The 12,640-nt window shown below is 41.9% G+C and overlaps 1 protein-coding gene across 3 annotated transcripts in view; it reads left to right on the plus strand.

The window, feature by feature from the left end:
• LOC125447096 (BTB/POZ domain-containing protein KCTD5-like) overlaps positions 1-12,640 on the plus strand; it is a 32,743-nt gene that overhangs the window by 13,556 nt on the left and 6,547 nt on the right. Inside the window, exons 4-7 of one of the 3 annotated variants that reach the window (XM_048521210.2) lie at positions 5,644-5,739; positions 6,419-6,544; positions 7,472-7,538; positions 8,006-8,028. In XM_048521210.2, coding sequence (XP_048377167.1) covers positions 5,644-5,739; positions 6,419-6,544; positions 7,472-7,516 — 267 coding nt within the window. In that variant the 3' untranslated portion in view covers positions 7,517-7,538; positions 8,006-8,028. Of the gene's footprint in view, positions 1-5,643; positions 5,740-6,418; positions 6,545-7,471; positions 7,539-8,005; positions 8,029-12,640 lie in introns of those variants that run through there. The other 2 variants (XM_048521209.2, XM_048521211.2) reach the window with 2 other exon arrangements.

Raw genomic sequence — 12,640 nt, forward strand, 5'->3', positions numbered from 1 at the left:
CTGAATGTCAAGGGGATTATTAGTGGTAGATATTCTCTCATTGGAAATGACCATTTCCAGGCAGTTGTCTTGTGTGAATGTTACCTGCTATTTATTAGTCCAGACCTAGATATTGTTCAAATCTTGCTACTTTTGAACATGCTTCATAGAATGGCAGCAGTGTGGAATCAGGCCATTTGGCCCATCAAATCCACAGAAACTCTCCGAAGCGCATCCCACCCAGAGTCAGCAACCCACCCCCCCTGCCCCGGCCTAATCCATGGCTTGGAAAACCTGATGGGGTTTGGGATTGTACCTTGAAATTTCTTAGATCCTCAATGTAATTGCCAACCTAGCCACCAGGGGACCTCAGATTCTGGATACTTAAACTAGTACTGCAACGGGTCATCGATGGTGTTAACATCAAGTGTTAGACTAGACACACTAACATTTTGATTTTAAAAAAAACACTATGCTGTGAAATAGCAGCATTTGCATGCTTAATTTGTTGTTATGAAATTCCTCCATCTACTATTTTAAGAAGTTGAAAGTTTGAATGAAAATTTTAACAAACCTATGCCATTGATCTAGTGTATGTTGTAATGTTTGGCTCCTGATGTCAGCCCACAGCTGATTAACTCATTTAGAAATATTGTACTTAAGATAGTAGTCACTAGCTGTTTGACCACATCTTAAATTTTTAATAACTGACTTTTTGTTTCCATTTATCACACATTGGATGTGAAAGTAAAACCTACCAGCTAGAGCTAATCCTCCAAATGTAAAGGTTCAGTTTCTCCCAAGGCAACTGGTGGAACTTAGGCTACCAGATTTATTATCTGAATTTAAGCTAGTCTTGGTAACGGTAACCATAAGACTTAAGACATAGGAGTGGAAGTAAGGCCATACGGCCCATCAAGTCCACTCCGCCATTTAAATCATGGCTGATGGGCATTTCAACACCACTTCCCTGCACTCTCCCCGTAGCCTTGATTCCTTGTGAGATCAAGAATTTGTCGATCTCTGCCTTGAAGGCATCCAACGTCCCGGCCTCCGCTGAACTCTGTGGCAATGAATTCCACAAGCCCACCACACTCTGGCTGAAGAAATGTCATCTCATTTCAGTTTTAAGTTTACCCCCTCTAATTTTAGGCTGTGCCCACGGGTCCTAGTCTCCCCGCCTAACAGAAACAACTTCCTAGCATCCACCCCTTCTAAACCATACATTATCTTGTAAGTTTCTATTAGATCTCCCCTCAACATTCTAAACTCTAATGAGTACATTCCCAGGATCCTTAGCTGTTCATCATACGTTAAACCTACCATTCCAAGGACCATCCATGTGAATCTCTGCTGGACATGCTCCAGGGCTAGTATGTCCTTCCTGAGGTGTGGGGCCCAAAATTGGACACAGTATTCTAAATGGGGCCTAACTAGAGCCTTATAAAGCCTCAGAAGCACATCGCTGCTTTTATATTCCAACCCTCTTGAGATAAACGACAACATTGCATTTGCTTTCTTAATTACGGACTCTACCTGCAAGTTAAGCTTTAGAGAATCCTGGACCAACACTCCCAGATCCCTTTGCACTTCTGATTTGCGAATTTTCTCACCGTTTAGAAAATAGTCCATGCCTGTATTCTTTTTTCCAAAGTGCAAAACCTCACATTTACTCACATTGAATTTCATCAGCCATTTCCTGGACCACTCTCCGAAACTGTCTAAATCTTTCTGCAGCCTCCCCACCTCCTCAGTACTACCTGCCTGTCCACCTATCTTCGTATCATCGGCAAACTTCGCCAGAATGCCCCCAGTCCCTTCATCCAGATCATTAATATATAGGGTGAACAGCTGTGGCACCAACACTGAACCCTGCGGGACACCACTCGTCACCAGTTGCCATTCCGAAAAAGAGCCTTTTATCCCAACTCTCTGCCTTCTGTCAGACAGCCAATCCTCAATCCAAGCCAGTAGCTCACCTTGAACACCACGGGCCCTCACCTTGCTCAGCAGCCTCCCGTGAGGCACTGTATCAAAGGCCTTTTGGAAGTCTAGATAGATAACATCTACTGGGTTTCCCTGGTCTAACATACTTGTTATCTCTTCAAAGAATTCTAACAGGTTTGTCAGGCACGACCGCCCCTTTAGTAAAACCATGCTGACTTGCTTTTACCTGACCCTACACTTCCAGGAATTTAGAAATCTCATCCTTGACAATGGATTCTAGAATTTTACCAACTACCGAGGTTAGGCTAATTGGCCTATAATTTTCCATCTTTTGCCTTGATTCTTTCTTAAACAAGGGAGTTACAACAGCAATTTTCCAATCATCTGGGACTTTCGCTGACTCCAGTGACTTTTGAAAGATCACGACCAAAGCCTCCGCTATTTCCTCAGCCACTTCCCTCAGAACTCTAGAATGTAGCCCATCGGGGCCAGGAGATTTATCAATGTTTAGACCCTTTAGCTTTTCTAGCACTTTCTCTTTTGTAATGCCTACCGTACTCAACTCTGCCCCCTGGCTCTCCCTAATTGTTGGCATACTACTCATGTCTTCCATTGTGAAGACTGATGCAAAGTACTTATTAAGTTCTTCAGCTATTTCCTTATCTCCCATCACTAGCCTTCCAGCGTCAATTTGGAGTGGCCCAATATCTACTTTTGCCTCTCGTTTGTTTCTTATGTATTGAAAGAAGCTTTTACTGTCATTTCTAATATTACTAGCTAGCCTGCCTTTATATTTGATCTTCTCCTTCCTTATTGCTCTCTTTGTTATCCTCTGTCTGTTTTTGTAGCCTTCCCAATCTTCTGATTTCCCAGTGCTCTTGGCCACTTTATAGGCTGTCTCTTTTTCTTTGATATATTTCCTGACTTCCTTTGTCAGCCATGGTTGTCTAATCCCACCCCGGATAATCTTTCTTTTCTTTGGGATGAACCTCTGCACTGTGTCCTCAATTACACCCAGAAACTCCTGCCATTGTTAGTCTACTGTCTTCCCTGCTAGGCTCTGCTTCCAGTCGATTTTCGTCAATTCCTCTCTCATGCCCCTGTAATTACCTTTATTTAACTGTTACACCATTACATCCGATTTTGCCTTCTCTCTTTCAAATTGCAGACTGAACTCTACCATATTATGATCGCTGCCTCCTAAGTGTTCCCTTACTTTAAGGTCTTTTATAAAGTCTGGCTCATTATATAGCACTAAGTCCAGAATAGCCTGCTCCCTTGTGGGCTCCATCACAAGCTGTTCCAAAAAGCCATCCTGCAAACATTCCATGAATTCTCTTTCTTTGGATCCACCAGCAACATTATTCACCCAATCCACCTACATATTGAAGTCCCCCATGATCACCGTGACCTTACCATTCTGACATGCCCTATTTATTTCTCGGTGCATCTTGCGCCCCTGGTCCTGATCACTGCTAGGTGGTTTTTACATAACTCCCATTATAGTTTTTTTGCCATTGTGGTTTCTCAATTCCACCCACCCAGACTCCACATCTTCTGGCGCTATGTCATTTAGTGCCGTAGATTTAATTCCATTCTTACCTAACAAGGCAACCCCACCTCCTCTACCCAACTCCCTGTCTTTTCGATATGTTGTGAATACTTGGATGTTTAACAGCCAGTCCTGAGCTCCCTGCAACTATGTCTCTGTGATGCCTACCACATCATAATCATTCAAGAGGATTTGTGCTGTTGATTCATCTACTTTGTTGCGAATACTACGAGCATTTAGATAAAGTGTCTTAATGCTAGCTTTCTTATCATTATTAGAGAGGTTGGAAATCCCAAGATGTCTTAAGCTATCCTTCCTTTTTGCTGTATTCCTAGTCTGCCTCGAGCTTAAATCCACCTGTGCACATGCTATTCTGTTGCTTATCTTTCCATTTACCTCCATACTCCCTGTTTCTTTCACTTTCCCTTCCCCCCGACTCACTAGTTTAAAGTCCTACTGACCACCCTATTTATCCTTTTCGCTAGAACACTGGTTCCAGATCGGTTCAGGTGGAGACCGTCCCAACGGTACAGATCCCCCCGGTTCCAAAACTGATGCCAGTGCCCCATGAACTGGAATCCCTCTTTCCCACACCAATCCCTTAGCCACGTGTTGACTTCCCTAACTTTCTTTTCCCTGCGTCAATTGGCACGTGGCTCAGGCAGTAATCCGGAGATTATGACCCTTGAGGACCTGTACTTCAATTTCTTTCCTGGTGCTTCATAATCCCTGAACAGGTCCTCTACCCTAGCTTTGCCTATGTTGTTAGCCCCAACGTGGACCACAGCAACTGGATCCTTCCCCTCCCGCTCTAATATCCTTTCCACCTGGTTGGAGATGTCCCGCACCCTGGCACCGGGCAGACAACACACCATACGGGACTCCCGATCCGGCTTGCATAGAATACTATCTGTCTCTCTAATTATAGAATCCCCTATAACAACTACCTGTCTTTTTGCTCCCCGCTCTTGAATGACCTTCTGCACCGTGGTGCCGTGGTCAGCTGGCTCATCCTGCCCACAGTCCTTTTCCTCAACCGTACAGGGAGCAAGAATCTCATACCTGTTGCTCAAGGTCAAGGGCTGAGGCTCCTGCACTCCTGAACTCAGAATCCCCCTACCTGCCTCACTTACAGTCACACCTTGTCCCTGAACACTTTCTGAATTTGGGTTATTTAGTCTACCGGGTGTGACTGCCTCCTAAAACAAAGTGATGAGGTTGACTCTTGACTAGCTTCTGAGATGGCCTAGCAAGCCACTTTAAAGGGCAGTCAGGGACATGTGACAAATGCTGAGAAATTTCACGTCAGTTTAGCATTTATAAGCTTCTATCCAACAGTGTGACTGAAATATTGGGATTCATTACAGTACACGGAAGAGATACTTTTCTTGCTGGTGTAAAAACTCATTTGTAGGAACAGGGCATTATACATAGCAATAGTGCAGCTAAACTCTGAATTAGAAAGTGAGGTTGCTAAAACCTTGATTGAGATTTTGTTGAACTTCTGATTTACACATAGCTCCCTCAGTATCTTTCCCTGTCTTGCCATCTGAAAAATCTTTGTGTCCCATGAGATCATTCATCCAAATCTGCAAAATTAATTTTTAAAAAATTCAAAAGTTGCTTTTTCCTTCAAAATGTCTCTGTGTAAGATTGAACTGTGGATAGTGACTATGATGCAATAAAATCTGGTTACTTGTATTTGAATTATATATTTCTTCAGCTCTTTCAATGGCAAGCTGGTTTCATCTCTTGAAACTGAATGTACATACTAATGAGAAATGAGTGATATAAAAATATTACCGAGGTATTGGAGAATCCCTGGTGGGATATATATTCTGTGAAAAGGATGCTTTATTCAATTAAGTCAGTGATTTAATTGTTTTGTTAATAGAAAATCTCCCTGTAACTGCTGTCTTAAAAGAATGATTTCCCATTGACCAGGAGGGAAACCGCTCCTTTAGAGCGCACACAGAGCTTAGGCACTTGATCGATAAATTCATTGCCTGTTTTACAAAAGAGTGCAATCAGAACGGCAGTGTTATAACATGGGTTTATTATAGTTGTAAAATGATTGCATTAGTGTGAACCAGATCAAATCCTACATATAGCAATATGTTTTAACGGAAGAGGCTAATTATAGCCTGTATTCTCCATTTCTGCAGCATCCTACAAAACATGTTTACCGGGTACTTCAGTGTCAGGAGGAAGAGCTGACCCAGATGGTCTCCACCATGTCTGATGGCTGGAAGTTTGAACAGGTGAGGCTGCTTTGCAGTTTTGTTATGCATGCTTGATAATGGGTTGTAGTAACATGAAAGCGCTGTATTTCCATATCCCTGCTACTGTTCCCTGTCCAGAGCAGAGAGAATACTTGTCAAATTTAGGTAGCTGAGAGGTTGGTAGAATTTACCTCTGGTGGTTGATACAATAAAAGTGAGCATTAATGAGAAGAGTAGAGTAATGAGGAGAAAAGTGATTGAAGGGATTTCGTATCAAGAATGGTAACTGGGGTTTAGTAGTTTGAGTTTAGAGTATGCTTGGATGCATGGTTAGGCAAATAGCCAAAATATGTTACAGTTATATTATGGAGATGAAGCACCTTTTTTATATTTCTTTGTGTGACCCTCTTTATCTGCATTCCCTTGACAGTGCTATGTGAATGTCTTCCTTCCCTTTACTATGTGTATCCTGCTCTGAGAAATTTCGTTTCCCCAAATTCTTCCTCAGTACCTATCCTTAAACTTGGTCAGACCATCCATTTCGCTCTTTTTGGAGATGCTGGTTAAAACTGAGCTCTTTGACCAAAACCTTGAGCTACTTCTCTTAATGTACATCTCTGGTTCATTGGTGATCCATTTTCTCTAAGCCACTCTGAGTAGTACGGGATTTCCTATGCATCAAGGATTTCTGTCTAAATGTTCATTGTTGTTTTTGCAGTTGGTCAGCATTGGATCTTCATACAACTATGGGAATGAAGACCAGGCAGAATTTCTGTGTGTTGTTTCCAAGGAGCTGCATAACACCACCAATGGGATAAGCTGTGAACCGAGCAGGAAAGCGAAGGTGAGCTGGGAGTCTAGGGAGAAATTCAGTCAAGGCATAGAGGCAATGTATGATGAGCTTCAACCATTTTAAATTGGTTGATGTGCAATTAATTCGCTGCAGATAACGTGGCTGTAGTCTAATATAACAATGATCTGGACCATCTTTTATACATGGTAATGATTTATAATTGATTTTTCAAGTTACTTAGCTGTTTTCTTGGGGCAGCCTAGTGCTACTGGATGGAGACCCGTGCATGAGTGTCAAAGAAAAGTATTGGCAAGGCATTTCGGTCTGTTAGCCAATAACCCTCTGAGTTGTGCAGGCTGGCAATGTCAAGTCCTGAATTCCAGGGACTGCGAATTCACTCTGATCTTAACACTCTGTCCCAAGTTGTCACTATGAACTGCATCCTATTATACTACAAGAGTATGAGAAAAATCTAATAAAATGAACAGTAAATATTCAAGTTCAAAGTGTATTTTAAAGTAATAAAATATTTTTCACAAAACGCAGTAAAGGTATAGGAGTGGAATGTGAAGTGTGATGTAGGAGCTCAGCCACAATCTTACTGATTTGGTGGAGCAGGCTCGAAGGTTGAATGGGCTAATCCTGCTCCTGTTTCTAATGTTCCGTTTTGTGATCTAAGGTTATACTTTGTCTTTGTTTAAACCAGGCCCCAGTAGCTGGGACTGCTCTAGCCCATATAATTTCCAAGGTTGCATATGAAATCATGGCCACTTTCCATTGAGTCTGGCCTCCAGTGCATCATTCATTTAATCCGAAAGAGTATCTGTGAACTGCTGAACTATTTGGTAAATTGTGCATGTTCTGATTTAAAACTTCAAAATGTTCTACAAGTATCAAAATGATTATTTCTTGATCTTTAGCCACTTTTCTTTTCTGTTTAACATTTGACCCCTTGTGCATGCTGCATGCTGGATAAAGGGCGAGGACGAGGAAGCTGATTGTGATATGAATGACGGGGAATAAAATGTAACTCACGTACATGGTGGTGAGAACTGGTAGTGATTTAGAATGAGTTGGTGGTGGGCCCGTTTCAGCATTCGTTCTTGTTTTGTAAATTATGATAAAAATAAGTAATCTTTAAATGAAATTTGGTCTAACCTGAGTGAGCAAGTAATCCATTATTGGTGTGTGTGCGCCACTTAATGAGTCCTTTGAGAGTGTTATAGTATTTGTCAATGTGTGTTGTATGCATGTTTCACCTGTGGAGATTCATATGTAACCCTCAGATTTATGTTGGCAAGTCTGTTTAATTGTCAACGTTTACCACAAATGATTACCTTCAAAAGTTCTTTTCCATTGTCCAATTCCATGGAATGTCAGTGCTTAGTTTCATCTTTACCATTATGGTTGTGTTCTTGGCCACCTTCACATGCTGCATTTTTTTTTATTAACTCCTTCCAAATGAACAATACTTCACCATCACTTGTGACCTCTACCTGTGTTATCCTTCAGTTAAAATCGGCTGTGGGCATCACTGGCAGGTATAGTATTTATTGCTATCCATAATTATCCTTGAACTCTGGCTTTCTTGACCATTATAGCAGATAAATCTGAGTCGGCCACATTGCACAGATCTGGAGTAGGCCAGATAGGGTAAAGGCTGCAGATTTCATTCCCTAAGGGACATTACTGATGCAGATGGGCTTTTACAACAAACGATGATGGTCACCATTGCTGAGACTAGCTTTCAATTCCAGATTTAATAATTGACTTTAAACTCCTTCAGCTACCAGAATGGAATTTTGACTTTTACCTCCGTAGCGTTAGCATGAACCTCTGGATTGCTCTTCTACTGACATTGCGCTACCAGTCTCCTTTTTTTTTAAAAACATAAGTTAGTTCCCTAGTTAAACATTGGGAAGTTTGCAGTTATCGCCCTTCATCCCCTACTACAAGCTGTGCTTCTGCCACCAGTTCCATCCAACCATTGTGTCACTTGGAACCAGACTGTTTGCAATTTTTCTATTCCCAAATGGGGCTTCCAATCAAATGTTCGCCTGTCAGAAAGAACATTAACTTCCATATCTCTGCCTCAGCCGCTTGTCAATGAAATCCTCATCTGTTATTATTACCTGCGAGACTCAACAATTCAAATGTGTTGCAGATTAGCCTTCTATCCTTTATCCTTCATCAGCTTCAGTTTATCAGAAACACAGCTGCTTGCATCCTATCCTGTAGTAAGTTATCCTCATCCATCAGGATTGTCCTTTATCCTTGTTCATAGTGCCTCCAATGTAGAATCTCTTATCCTAGTTTTGTTATTACTTGGCTTCACCTTTTCCTGAACTTACTGCTTTCACCAGTCCCTTCGTGTACCTGCACTCAAATCTCCTACAATGGCTTGACAGTAGCAGACAAAGGGTAGTGGTTATTTTTCAGACTGAAAGGCCTGTGACCAGCAGTATTCCACAGAGATCGGTGCTAGGTTCACTGTTATTAGTTATTTATATAAATGATTTGGATGAGAATTTAGGAGGCCCAGTTAGTAAGTTTGTAGATGATGCCAAAATTGGTGGTCTCGTCGACAGTGAAGAAGATTATCTAAGATTACAATGGGATCTTGATCAGTTGGGCCAATGGGCAGAGGAGTGGCAGATGGAGTTTAATTTGGATGAATGTGAAGTGCTGTATTTTGGTAAAACAAACGAGGACAGGACTTGTACAGTCAATGGTAGGGCCGTAAGTAGTGTTGTTGAACAGAGACACTTAGGGGTTTAGGTACACAGTTCTTTGAAAGTTGCAACACAGGTAGACAGGGTGTTTGAGATAATGGGAACTGCAGATGCTGGAGAATTCCAAGATAATAAAATGTGAGGCTGGATGAACACAGCAGGCCAAGCAGCATCTCAGGAGCACAAAAGCTGACGTTTCGGGCCTAGACCCTTCATCAGAGATGAAGGGTCTAGGCCCGAAACGTCAGCTCTTGTGCTCCTGTGATGCTGCTTGGCCTGCTGTGTTCATCCAGCCTCACATTTTATTATCTTAGACAGGGTGTTTAGCAGGCTTACCTTCATTGTTCAGACCATTTTGAGTTTAGGAGTTGGGACATCATGTTGGGGTTGTACAAGATGTTAGTGAAACCACTTTTGAAGTATTCTGTACAGTTCTGTCACTCTGCAATGGAAAGGATATTGAATTGGACAGAGTTCGGAAAAGATTTCCCAGGATGTTGCTGGGACTGGACGGTCTGAGTGATAATGAGGAGCTGGATAGGCTGGGACTCTTTTCACTACAGCGTTAGGAGGATGATGGATGACCTTGTAGAGGTTTATAAAATCATGAGGGTCAGATAAGGTGAATAGCAAAGATCTTCTCCACAGGATGGGTGATTTTAAAAATAGGGGGCATATTTTTAAGATAGATTTAAAAGGGACTTGAAGGGCAACGTTTTCACAAAGAAGGTTCCAGTACAAAATGAATTACCAGATGAAGCGGTAGATGCAGGTACTGTTACAACATTTAAAAGACGTTTGGATAGGTACGTGAATAGGAAAGGTTTTCAGGGATATGGGCCAAATGCAGGCAAATAGGACTAGTTCAGTTTGGGAAACTTGGTCAGCATGGACAAGTTAGACCGAAGGGTCTGTTTCTGTGCTATATGACTATGTGCTCGCCAAAAATTCTTGCTCCTCATCGCATGCCTGCTCTTGCTGTCATGATGCATTTGGATATGGTAGTGTCTGAAGCTCTTATGATCCTTCGTGTATATTCCTCTTTTGTATGAGGGTGCTACCCCCATCTGACTCCTGTGCACAGTTCACTTTCTTGGTTATTTATGTGCTCCTCCCATAGACACTTGTGCATGTACACCTTTCACGTATACGTTGAACTATGTATGTGTGCCTTTGCTTGAACATGGGTGTCCTCCTGTATTTGTGCTTGTGTCGCTTGTGTGTATACTTGCCTCGCTTTTGCATGTGTGTTGGTTTGACTCGTATTGGTAGGAGTTTGTTTTTAGAGTGGTATGTCTCTTACATCTCACCCCTACAAATAATTTTTTTTTCCTTTTATTCCTTGTTATTTATTTTCTTCACTCCTCCTTTCTATGTAAGGCTCTAGTTTTTCAATATTTCTATTACATAGAGTCATATAGCATGGAAACAGACCCCTCGGTCCAAACAGTTTATGCTGAAATTAATTCTGAACTAAACCAGTCCTACCTGCCTGCTCCTGTTCCATAACCCTCCAAATTTTACCTCTTCATATATTCTTCCAAGTGTCTTTTAAAAATTGTAATTGAACTGCTTCATTTGGAAGTTTGTTCCACACATGAACTACCCTCTGTAAAAAAAAATTGCCTCATGTCTTTTTATAATCTTTCCTCTCACCTTAAAAATGTGCCCCCTAGTCTTGAAATCCCCTGTCTTAGGGAAAAGACAACTTATAATCAACTCTGCCTATACCTCTCATTAACTCATAAACCTCTGTCAAGTCATGTCTCAACCTCCTGTGCTCCCGTGAAATACATCTCAGCCTTTCCTTTTAACTCAAGCCATCCATACCCAGCCACATCCTGGTAAAGCTCTTCTGAACCCTGTCCAGCTTGATAATATCCTTCCTATAGCTGGGCAACCAGAACTGGATGCAGTATTCCAGAAGAGGCCTCACCAATGTCGTATACAACCTCAACATAGTGTCCAAATTCCTGTACTCCAAGGACTGCGTAATGAAGGCAAGTGTGCAAAATGCCTTTTTAACCGTCCTGTCTATATTGACGCAAATTTCAAAGAATTATGTACCTACACCCCTAGGTCCCTCTGTTCTACAGCACTAGCCAAGGCTCTGCCATTAACTGTATAAGCCCTTCCCTCATTTGTTGTTCCAAAGTTTAATTCAATCCGCCATTTTTCAGCCCATTGATCCATTTAATCAAGATCCCTATGTAATCTTAGAAAACCTTCACTCTTGGCAGCGTGGAGGAACAGAGGGATCTTGGTGTGCAGATACATAGATCCCTTAAAATGGCCACCCAAGTGGACAGGGTTGTTAAGAAAGCATATGGTGTTTTGGCTTTCATTAACAGGGGGATTGAGTTTGAGTCGTGAGATCTTGTTGCAGCTCTATAAAACTTTGGTTAGACCGCACTTGGAATACTGCGTCCAGTTCTGGTCGCCCTATTATAGGAAAGATGTGGATGCTTTGGAGAGGGTTCAGAGGAGGTTTACCAGGATGCTGCCTGGACTGGAGGGCTTATCTTATGAAGAGAGGTTGACTGAGCTCGGTCTCTTTTCATTGGAGAAAAGGAGGAGGAGAGGGGACCTAATTGAGGTATACAAGATAATGAGAGGCATAGATAGAGTTGATAGCCAGAGACTATTTCCCAGGGCAGAACTGGCTAGCACGAGGGGTCATAGTTTTAAGCTGGTTGTTGTACTGTTCTATGTTCTATGTTCTATGTTTTACAATGCCACCAATTTTGGTGTTATTTGCAAACTCATTAACCATGCCTTCTATACTCTCGTCCAAATCATTTATATAAAAATGACAAGCAAAGGAGGACCCAGAAGCGATTCCCCTTGGAACACCTTTGATCACAGACCTCCAGTCCGAAAAGCAGCCCTCCACCATTACACTCTGTCTCCTGCAGTTATCCAATTGATATTTTGACCCTGAATCCCATGTGACCTAAATTTACTAATTTGTCTGCCATGCATATCTTTGTCAAAGGCTTTACTAAAATCCAAATAATCAACGTCTACTCCTCTGCCATCATTGATCTTTTTAGTAACTTGCTGAAACTCAATAAAGCTTGTGAGGTAGGACTTTCCTTGCACAAAACCATGCTGACTATCGCTAGTCAATTTTCACCTCTCTAAATGTCCATAAGTCCTATCTTTTACAATCACCTCCAACAATTTCCTCACAACTGAAGTCAAACTCTCAGGTCTGTCACTCTCCGGTTTCTCCTTACAACCTTTCTTAAACAAAGCTATGACATTAGCCACCCTCCAGACACCAGACACCTCACCCATAGTTGTAGATGATGCAAATTTTTCTGCGAGGGGTCTCGTAATTTTCTCCCTTAGTTCCCACAATGTCCTGGGATACAGTTGATCAGATCCCGGAGATTTATCCACCTTCGTATTC

Source organism: Stegostoma tigrinum, chromosome 38, assembly GCF_030684315.1.
Source record: "Stegostoma tigrinum isolate sSteTig4 chromosome 38, sSteTig4.hap1, whole genome shotgun sequence".
NCBI classification, from domain to species: domain Eukaryota; kingdom Metazoa; phylum Chordata; class Chondrichthyes; order Orectolobiformes; family Stegostomatidae; genus Stegostoma; species Stegostoma tigrinum.